The sequence below is a fragment of the Chaetodon auriga genome, chromosome 10 (genome assembly GCF_051107435.1).
Source record: "Chaetodon auriga isolate fChaAug3 chromosome 10, fChaAug3.hap1, whole genome shotgun sequence".
Taxonomy (NCBI): domain Eukaryota; kingdom Metazoa; phylum Chordata; class Actinopteri; order Chaetodontiformes; family Chaetodontidae; genus Chaetodon; species Chaetodon auriga.
In genome coordinates, this window is record NC_135083.1 from 4,910,633 (window position 1) to 4,921,761 (window position 11,129).

Below are 11,129 nucleotides of genomic sequence, written 5' to 3' on the forward strand. Positions count from 1 at the left end.
AACCATGGCGACAGTGGCAGGCCGGGGCATCCTCATCACCAGGGGGCAGTGTGGGCAGCGCAGCGTGATGTTGCCCTCACTGCCTACCCCGATGCCTCATCGTACACACACACACACACACACACACACACACTCACACAAAAGACACATGTGCCATGCAGTCAAACAAAGATAAATGAAAATGTACACACACACTCACACTCACAGTCATCTGCTCCTGACAGCTGCCCCTTGGCGTCTAACACAAACCTCCTCCCACTCTCTCTCTCTCTCGCTCCTTTTTGTTGCTCACTTTTTGTCAAGTTTCCACCAAACAAAAACGCACATCCTCCCATGACACCAGCTAATTGATTATTGATGGTGCCGGGCTAAACTGACTTACATTCAAACGGACGTGAAAAGAGAAAACGCTGGGACAATGCATTCAGTGCCTTTCATGAAAATGAAGTAAGTCAAGGCATTTGCATGTAAAGCTCGAGGTCTTTCTTCTTCTCTCTTTTTGTTGTTGTTGCTTTCATGAGCTGCTCGGCCTGCACGGGCAGCCTGCGCGGTTTGAGGGCGAAGGTGACTGAGGCGAAGCAATGTAGGTGGTGTCATGAAAAACAAGCTACCAGCTGATGGTGTTAGGGAGGAAAATAAAAATAAAAAAAATCATGGCAGCCCTCATGGCTTGCTGGGGTGACAGTCTGACTCCCAACCGGTGTGAAGATCAGTGACAAACAAACAGCCAGACTTGTTATTCTCCGGGTCCCCGTGCCAGCATTGCTGCCCTTATCGCTGGCATCGCACAATTTTGTTACACGTGGTAAAATATAGGATGGCTTGTGACAGCAGCGATCAGATAAAGAGTGAGAGCGGCTGGGCAGGGGAATGTGGAGATGGGGCTGAATGCCTAAACAGGCTGTTGTGTGAGGGGGAGAGACTGATGATTGTGGCTGGCAGACTGAGGCACTAAAGAATGGCAGAGGCGAGGGATCCTGTCCCATGGAAATGTGTCATGAAGGCAGTTCCATTAACATCTTAATAAAAGCTTCCCAGGCCCTGGAGAGCCCTCGCGAGCAGGCTGCCTTCTCCACTCACACAGGGGCCCGAAGCCGTTCTCGCAGCATGTCAACGGGAGAACATTTAAGTTCTGCCAGTATTGCATTGTGAGGGTGTTAGGCTTCCCAAAGGAGTAGCCTAAATGCCTACCCGCAAACATGCTCCACTAAATTCCTTTATTCCCCTTTCCCTCTACTTTCATTTACTGTCCATTTCTCCATCTGTTGGATTCAGCGGTCCTACAAAAGGCTTTGTTTCAGCAAGCTGGCAAGCCTTTGGGACAGCAGAGTGCACACTGGGGTTCATTGCTAACTTGCTGCCATCAATAGAGAGAGCAGGATCTGGACTGGCCACGGTTGCGGCTGGCAGAGGGACGACTGTTAACCGTTCCCCGACGGTCCTCTGATGAGACTGGCTGGAGCCTGTCTGGGAGCTGCGGACACACACGCAGCCTTCTACTTGCAAAAAAAACAGCTAGCGTCCTGACAGAGATGAGGAAATAAACTCTCAACAGGCCCATCAGAGGGAAAAAATCCAAGCACAGTTAACACTACAGTAGAAAAGGTGGTTATTTTTCCTTGAAGTACTCAGAGCATTAAAAAGGCACAGGCTCCTTGTGTATTGTGAAAAATGAAATGCAAAGGAGTGGCATTGATTTTTGCACTCTGTGCTATGTGTTGCTCATACTGGGCAAGCTGCTACTTAACAATGTAGTGGCCTGTAGTCATCAATTTAAAATGGTTTCAACGATTCGATAGTCACTGAAGGCAACACGCACAACTACTCAAGATGATGAAAATGGCTGCAGCAGCATGACGAGACCGTTAAATGTTGTCCTGTGGTGTTTTCGAACATCTGCTATTGTGTGGGAATTATCAAAGAGACATGCTGTAGCTTAAGATCTATGGTATCTATACATTTAGGATATCAAAGGATATCTTCAACAGGGCATGCAGCACTGGATTTTACACTTTAGCACAAAGCAGAGGGACACAGCAGAGTGATGGGATGCATCAAATGCAAAAAAAATGTATTCTGATGCTGGCACAGTGTTAGCTAGGATTTCTTTTTGCAATGGAAAGAGACTGAAAAACTATTTTCTTTGCTTTCCGAAATAAGTCTGACTGATATCATGTTGCAGCAATGTGGAAGATCTTTCCAATTTTAACCTGGTACCTGCACGATATCTGAGTATCAGCATCACAATCACTGCAACAAAGTTTAGTGTCATCTTACACCAGATGCAGAGACAGACTTCCCAGTTCCTACACGCTTGAATCATATCAGCAGAGTACTTGCCTCTACAACCAACAACAGCTTAAACGAACGCTTGCTAGGATAATCATGGCCTGGAGAGACTATCTCTACCACTGAATCTGGTGCTTGAAGCATCAGACAGGTAGAAAACCTCACATTGTTTACAATTATCCAGAGGAGAGACGGCAAGCACAGAAGACGTATGAAGCCTCCTGCCGCGGAGAAAGAGAAACAGGCAGTGATCTTCTGCTTTCCACTGAAGACGGAGCCCTCTCAGTCTAAACGTTCTCCCTGGCTGCACTCCACTTGATCAATGTCACCACAGATCCTGATCTCCCTTATGTCAATCCTCACACGTACGCGCCCGCCATAAACGCGGATTCCAGGCGCAAACATGCGCATAACAAGGCCGAGCGAGTGAAGCGTGCGTGGGTCAAGGAGATTGAGATCTGTGTTGTGACAGCTGGACAGTTGAGACGTTCAGATAAACAGCCCACAGTGAGGCAAGACGGGAGGACAATTTCATTAAAACAAACACTCGCTCACTATTTGTACACTCCAGCAGATAGGAAAGGGAGGACCTATATCTGTGGGAGAATGAGTCAGTGAACTCACAAAAGCACCATTATCTGCATGTGTTCGTGTGTGTGCAAGCAAAAGACAGTTGAGATGGTGGGGGTAGCTGTGAGGGGAGGGGAGGGGCACGCAGAATACACAGCCGCTGAGCGCATTTGCAGAATTCACTCATTAAGAAATAGGTCAAGGATTCTGCCTGCATGTGTAGCGACTTGTCAAAATCTCTCAAGCTAAACTGTGGCGAGTCTGGCTGCCTTAAGGGGGGAATCCAAGCCGGAGCCGGCAGTGAGCTGTGTGAACGCTGGTGGTGACACAGCACACAGAAAGGCAGCAACAGCTCGTTCAGGAGCAAACCGTGCAGTTAAAAAATTAGTAAAGCCATCGCGGTTGTTGAGTGGAATAAGTGGAGGGCAATGAATGGAAAGAGGCCGCACGCTCGCATTGTGGCCCGATAATTAACTCAGCTTGTTGTTTGGGCTCTTTGCTCTTCATCAACAGAGGACGCTCTTGAGCCACGCGCGCCAATCAGCGGTTAGTCGCAGATGCTGAGAGATGCCGATGGCGGCGGTAGCTGTGGCAGAAGATTACGACGCCTCAGACACTCTTCAAACCATCCACGGGGTACATTATGGACCAATTCCTCTTAAGAAGGTGAGATTTCATAGTGAGAGGTCACTTATCTGTACACAAAAATAGCTATTCCAAAGGTCAAGACGAAGTGTTTGAAGTGAAGACTCCTGCACAAGCCAGACTAAAATACATCTTGTATTTGAGCACAGGTGCTATTAAAGGAAGCCAGACCTGAATATTTTCTCTGGGATAATGCGGTGATCCTGAGCAGCCTTATGCAAATGGCTCCAACATCAGAAACGCTAAGTACAGAACACCTTGCTGACCACCCAGCTTCACCGTAAATCCAATCAAAATATCGCAGCCGCCCCGCAGAGAGGTGAAGTGGAGAGGCAGCGGCAGAGAAACATCAACGGTTACTCCACAAAGCATCATCTAAGTTCGTCCAGTCGAAGCAATTTCTCTCCAGCTTGGTGAGGTTAACCTCATTGATTGGATGGATGTGTGATGTTGTGCTTCTCGAAAGGCTTTCTTGGACGGCGCGCCTTCAAAGGCATCACTTGAAAGTGATTCATTGAGCAGAATTCTTAACATCTTCGCTCATATCCTCCATTATTTAAAAAGGGAACAAACTGACTGTGATTCCTCGCTTTCAGAAAAAGCTGAGACCATCACCAACGTCTCTGGAAGTGTTTTTAACAGCGATCCACGCGCATCATCTCGTCTTCAGAGGAACAAGTCAGCAGCAATAAACTTGTATCATATAAGGTTTCTGTAGGTTCATAAACGATGAGAATAAATCTGAGGCAAAGCGGAGCTAATAGAACTGTATAAAACAGTCGTTTAACAGCTGCTGGTCAGTGGGGCTGACTGCTCAGTGGCAGCAACACACTATCACTGAATGTGTTTTTTTTTCATTAGATTGGAGTTAATTAGGTGAATATAATCAGCGTGCGATAATCAAACCAATGCTGAGTGCTGGTTTGTTCTTCCAAAGGCAGCAATTTCCACCCTGGTGGCTGCTTTGGGGTCAAACTGCTGTTTCACTTGGAGATGGATATTAAAATAATGATGTGAGCGTGTCACGCTTCACATGCACAAAAAAACGTGATTTCACCAAGAAGGAGCGGGTTTTGATTGCACGGGCAGAGGGATTAATATGCTGCCCGTCAGCCATGGCAGATGTAAGTTATTTTCATGCAAATGTGGGGCAATTTTCTACTTAAGACAACATTTATTTTCTTTAGAGTCATTGTCATGGGTGCTTGGCGGAGCGCTGGCAGTCTGACAGAGAATGAAGATTTGTAGGTGCATCTGCTGAATAGGACAGATGAGGTCCAGAGTCGGTCTGGTGACAGTTGTTTTCTTCTCTTGTCGTAATTTGGGTTTCTGAGAGGTATTGAAATGAAGTGAAACAGATCAGTGACCCCGTGGATTTGATTCACAGCGCGTATATTCTTGTGCACATAAAAAGTGAGAAATGTAACAGTCTGATAATCAGCTCCGCTTCACTTGTTGCAGTGACACACAGGTCCAGGTCTACAGCCTGCTGCCAGCTGGCATATTACATCTAAAAAAGGTTCAATATTCTCTTAATCTAAATCCTGTGGACATTGTGTAGAAGAGCATGCCTGTGGACACACCAAACCATCCGAGCACCGTGATGATGGCAAGCATAAAGACTCTGAAAATAATTCAAGCAACTTCATTAAATCCACTCAGACAAAACCAGAAGCAGCTCATCAGCAAGGACGATGCTAACTGGAGGAGTCTGCAGAACAGGTTGTAAGTCAGTAACACTGGTGCAGGAGGAGGCAGCTAAACTGAGATGAATGAGAGCAGAGCATAAATGCCTGTAACGAGAAGGATCCACAGCAACACCTGAGTGTGAAGCCTGCTGTAGGTGCAGGACTCACTTCCAGTGAAATGGCTTCAGATGTACAAACAGTGCAGCTGTTGCAAACCGCACATCAGCCTTCATTTCAAACTGTGAGCTGAGGCAAAGCTACAATGAGAGACTGGCGCGGGCTGCTGCCTCCTCAGAGCCTGCAGCCTAACATGAAAAATGTCTCTTCAGTCTCCGCAGTGTCGGGAATCAGCCCCGCACGGAGCACGGTGGCCGCTCTGCTTTGCAGCGTGTGGGATTTAAACAAATATTTACGCAGGCTGAAGCAGATGAAGCCCGAACGAGCGCGTCACTCACCTCTCCATTTGAACTGGATCTGCCGGTGATCCTGATCCCTCCCGCGCGGCTGCTGCTGCTCTTCTGGTTTCAACTGATGCGCGACTCACATCCACAGCAAGAAAATGTTAAAGCCTTCGTTTTCGGAGACGCTTCAGTAATCTCACATTCACTTCTTCTCCCAGTTCCTCAGACGCGTCTGCCTACGGAACCTGTTCGGCGGCGTCATTCATTCAAGCGAAGACCTTCACGACTGCGAGTAAATTGCAAATTCAGTGCGTAAAACTTCGCAGCGGAGCATCCACCGTCTGAGCTGACCTGATGTCACTTTACTGGACCGTGTCGGCGAAACGGCACATTCCTTCAGGTCGGGATCGGGCGTCCTCCGGGCGGCGGCGCACGCAGGTTAGGGACGAGCCGCGCTCGGTCTTGCCATCGTCCGCCGGTGTTGATTTCGCAGCGTCAGTTCAGACCCGCAGCGCGTCTTTCTCGCAGGGCTCTGCCGGACTGACACAGATTAGCGGCTCCATCAGTGTACAGTAGTGTGTGTACGCCGCCACTGGCACACTGCGCGTTTAAAGCCAGCCCCCTCGCACTCCTTCTCATTATGGAGTTAACTGTTTCCGCCCAGAGAAAAACATTAATAATGGATAAATTCAAGAAACAGGCTGGCTATAATTCACAAATCCACTCTATGAGCAACACTTGGGACTATACTGAGAAGGATATTTAACACACTGTAAACATAAACCTAAATCGGATAGAAATTTGCAGCCCGCCATCCCCCACCAGACAAGTAAATAAATAAATAAACAAACAACTGACCGAGAAGACGCCTGAAGTTTTAAAGACACTTAATATGAATTAGAATTTGAATAACTGGAGAAAAAAATCTGCAGATTCATATTCCCCATCACTCCCTTTTCCATGCACACCTCACACCCGACTGCATTGATTAACTATTGATAGGCTGATTGAGGACTGCATCACACATTTTACGAAGAAAATGCTCTTACCCTTCAGTCTGCGCACACTGAGCAGCCAGTGACAGTCTGCCATGCAGCTCTGTTTCTGTTAGCACACTGCCATCTATGGACCGAACTGTCAACCTATTTCTGCTCATCTCTCTCTCCCCCTCTGATTTCTTCTTTTTTTTTTTGCATTTCTGCTATTCATTTTTTCCTCTATATTTCATTATTTGCTCGCCTTCATTCTCAAAGATTGCACCTCACTAGTGGAACTGAGCAGCTGATGGCTGTTCCAACTTTGGAGATAATGATCACAAATTTCAAATCCTTAAAGTTTTCTCTGAAATCTGCCCTCCATCAGTGCCACAGCGTCCCGCAGCTCTGGGTACGGATTCAATCAGGGATCCAGTATATTCTAAGTGAACACTGAAGGCACTTTGTGTGGAAACATAACGGTAACGGCAGTGCATCTTCGCTTCTTTTATCTGTTTTTTGTCTCTTTGAAATCTATAAAGCTTCATGTCACTTGGGCTGCACACATGACTAAAATTTATATCCATTTCAATGGGAAAATGTCCAAGTACTTGCCCATCACTCCTTCCATTTCATAAATGATAACTTTCAATACTTGCAGCCAAGCTCTGACTTCTAGCTTTATGTCCATGAGTGAGACCATCAACTGGATGCACTCGCTCCACACAGTCTATACATATTAATATATTTTTCCATTACAATCAAGGAATGACATTGAAACAGTTACACACGCACACCAACACCAAACCCTCATCTTCTTGCATCTGTGCCCTTGGTGGGTTATGACAAAAAGTAGGCTATCCACATTCTCTGATGCATCAATAATGCAGAGTGGGGGAAAGGGAGCCAGTGTCTGCCATCAAAAGTATTGCAAAACTGCCAGGAGGAAGAAGATGTGGAACAACCAGTGTAAGTACACTAAAAGCACAGCGCCCACTTAAAGACAGGGTCAATAGCTGGAGGGTGTCCATATTGGAATTCCACCGCACTACCTCTCAAATGGATCTTAGTCAACTCTGGGCGGCAGGGGTAATCAAATACAGACTTTTTCAATTCATTACTCACGGCCCTGTTTGGAGCAGCCATGTTTGGAACAAGCCGTGATTTGTTTGATTGGAACATAACTCAATTCGTATTGAAAGGACAGGTTGCACCGAACTGTCTGGAAGAGGTTTCGCCCATTCTGCGCAGAGAGAAATGATAGATTAAGCCATTTTGCAAGGTGAAGCTTGGTTATTACATACAGCGCAGTTCTATCAGTCATGTTTCACTTTAGGACACATATCGACTGACTGAGGCGGGCTGCAGATTCCATAACAGAGAAAAAGAAAAGACAAGGGCACTGCTTGAAATGGGAAGAATATGCAGCTCTTGTTATGAACACTCTTAGAAAAGACTGTAGCTGTGATCAGCCTTTGAATCATCCTATGTAACATTTATGTCATTCATTTCTTACACTGCCTTAACTGTGATTTTCTTTTCCATCAGTGTGCACAAATATCATGTGACAAGCAATCCAGCAGGAAAATATCCACACTTGATGTGCCTGTGTGTCATGCTCAGCTCTGTCTTTGCTCCTTCAAGCACCTCGACTTAATGCAAAGATGCAGCGTTTGCTTATCGATGTGCTTACAGACCTTCATTAAAACGCTGTCTCGAGCAGAGGGCTGTGTCAAGATGGTCCACGCTCTCTGTGGTATAATTCAGCCACTTTAGGTCCTGGCATCCTCCCACCACGGATCTGAAATCAAAGCATACATCATTGGCCATTAGGGTGTTGTCAGATAGGCAAGCTGTTGGTCACTTTATATTTATGTGAACATTTGGAATCTGGCCCTGTAGAGGGAGACTTTCCGAGCGCAGAGGTGAGGCAGGAGGCTCACGGGATTCAAAGCCCACGCTGGGTGAGGAGGTTAATTGCTGGAATTATGATTGTGTTGTGCAGCACTTAATGTTTATCTCTGGACGTACAGGGCGGCTGGGCGCATGCAAAGAGGGGGAGCGACGCTGCAAGGCGTGCGTGGCGGGAGATAGAGACAGGTAAAGCACAAATCTTATTTGTTGGAAGATCAGTTCAGTGAGCTAATCTAACGGCGGTCAGGTGGAGGGGTGTGCACGGCGCTGGGGATGAAGCCCCCAGCAGTAATGTGCAGAGATGGCCGGCTGCAGGGCTGCCGCTTGACCGTACTCTGATCAAAGTGCTCGTACGCAGCGATTTCATACTAAGTTGGAAGGTTTCAAAGGGGCCTCTTGTGATGCCTTTAATTCTTTCTCCCTCCAGCCATATTTGAAGATATCACGAGGGAATGTGGCAACCTGTCGACTCCACTGAGCCTCCATTCCACCTCTTCTCTTGCCCGTGTAAGCAATCAGCCTGAGTGGAGAGAAAAGCAAATACCAGGACACAATTTATGTGAAAAACTTTATTTATTGACTTAACTTTATTCCTGTAACATGTATAATTTCGACCAATTCCAAACCATACATACATACAATACAAACATCGTTATATTCTCATTTCACTCTGCAGGTAATGAGCAGATTTATTTTTACTTTCTCACTGCAGAGCTGTACGTGCAGAGTGCGTCTTGGGACTTGGATGTGTGCGGCATTTGAACCTGGTCCATTATGGAAGTCCAACCCTCCTGCTTACTTCCCACCATCCACCTGTTTGAGTGGGTAGCCGATACATACTCAAGAGGCTCTGGGGACCGCTGCCATGCAATCAGCCGCTGCAAACACACACACGCTGAGACCACATTCGTACAGGTGGCCCATTACATCAGTAATGGCCCGCTGATGGAGCCTCAGCAGCCCACTGCCATGTGGTGATGATGGGCCAGCTTTCCTGCTCTACACTGAGAGGAAATATTTCACACAGGAAGTTGCTAGAAGAGCGAGCTTAGTGAAATTACACCATCATGCCCATTTCAAGTTTTAGTTAACAAATTGCAGCTATCTGGAGCTATCAGCGATGATCTCACTGAGTGTGTTTTGAAGAGGCGTCATAGCTGTGATTTTGTTTTCTGCCCCTCTGCAGGGAAAACAAGCCACCCTGAAGTACAATTGCACATAATGTGCCTGATCTGTGGCCCAAACGTACATCTCTCATTGGAGGCGTCTCTTAAGCTTGTCAGGATTTGTCAATGGAAAAACTCAATTAAAATCTCAATTAATTTCCACAGAGATTGAATCACAGGAGACGTGGTAATTGCAGGCGGCTGTGATGTGTTTGCTGAGTGAGGCATTGTATTAAATTGTTTTTTATTCTTATTATTATTATCATTTTGTCCTTGCTTGAAGGCATTTCCACAAGCTGCGGCCTTGTGCTGTAATCTCGCACATCAAACTTCTGACATCAAGTCATGGACTCAGGTGCCGTCAGTACGGAAACATGGCACCTCAGAAATAGCAACACACACGCAGAGAGGGAGAGGGAGGAAGTGGCAAAAGTACAGATGGTCCATCTTTCAACACATCAGTGCCACAATTGAGCTGTCAGAGAAGATGAATAATGATGATATAAAAAAACAATTAAGTACTTTGTGCCCACAGCGCGAAGCAATTTACACTCCGGCTTAACTGCAAGGTGAGCAAAATCCAAAATGCCTCACAAAACAGGTAGACTCCCAGTTTGCTGCACTGTTTATCGGTCATGCACGTACACAACCTGCAACACACACACACAGATACTCACTACTGCGTGCGTGTACAAACACAGGATGGGTTGGGAAGAGGATGAGAGGGGGGGAAAAGCAAAAGAGAGCAAAAATCAGCAAAACTCCTCTTACCTCCATTAGATAGTTGGCTGTTTTAATAAGATGCTTATCAGAATGTGAATCTCAGGAAATTGCTGGCTATTTATTTTACTGGGGCTGCTCACTTTGCCTCAGCTCTTGATAAAGCATTTTGCTTTAATTAGACACATTTCCACACTCCTCCAGGGATGACCTCTTATTATGGTGAAGTGGGCCTGCTTAGCAGAGCAGGCAGCCAGGAACAAGCTCCTCCATGCATCTCAATCATTCCTCATCCACGCTCGTCTCAGGAGCCCGGGACCAAATCAAAGGAGTCACTATTAAGCAGAACCAAATTGTTTAACGCAGTAATCTCCCGCATATTTTTCATTCCTTCCCTATTTGCAATTGGAAATGAGACATGGCGAAAAATATGATGCATTGTTTTGCATACTAACAAGGGGCCTCGGATATCCTTATCCTTCACGGCTGTGGAGGATCGTTCCGCAACAATGAGAAACACATTTTCTGACTCATGAGTGTTACAGAGAAAATAAGACAATCGCTTTATCTGTAGTATCTGCAAAGGAGAGCAGGAAAATCCCGACAACTGGCTGCGCTGGGTGGGATTACTGTTCTACCTTAGCTCACGGTTTGGCTATTTACAGTCCCGGGGAGCAAGCTTGCAGAACTGAAACATGATTTTAGGGCTTACGAGCCCTGTTAAACAGAGACAGAACAACATATTCAATCTGCATGCAGCAT

At 46.4% G+C, this 11,129-nt stretch overlaps 1 protein-coding gene across 1 annotated transcript in view; it reads right to left on the minus strand.

Annotated features, from left to right (window-relative positions):
* The window catches only part of plxna2 (plexin A2), a 164,475-nt gene extending 157,787 nt beyond the window's left edge, over positions 1–6,688 (minus strand). Inside the window, 1 exon segment of the mRNA XM_076742075.1 lies at positions 6,643–6,688. Within this exon segment, the coding sequence (XP_076598190.1) occupies positions 6,643–6,685 (43 nt within the window). The 5' untranslated portion in view covers positions 6,686–6,688.
* Between the last annotated feature and the right edge of the window lie 4,441 nt (positions 6,689–11,129).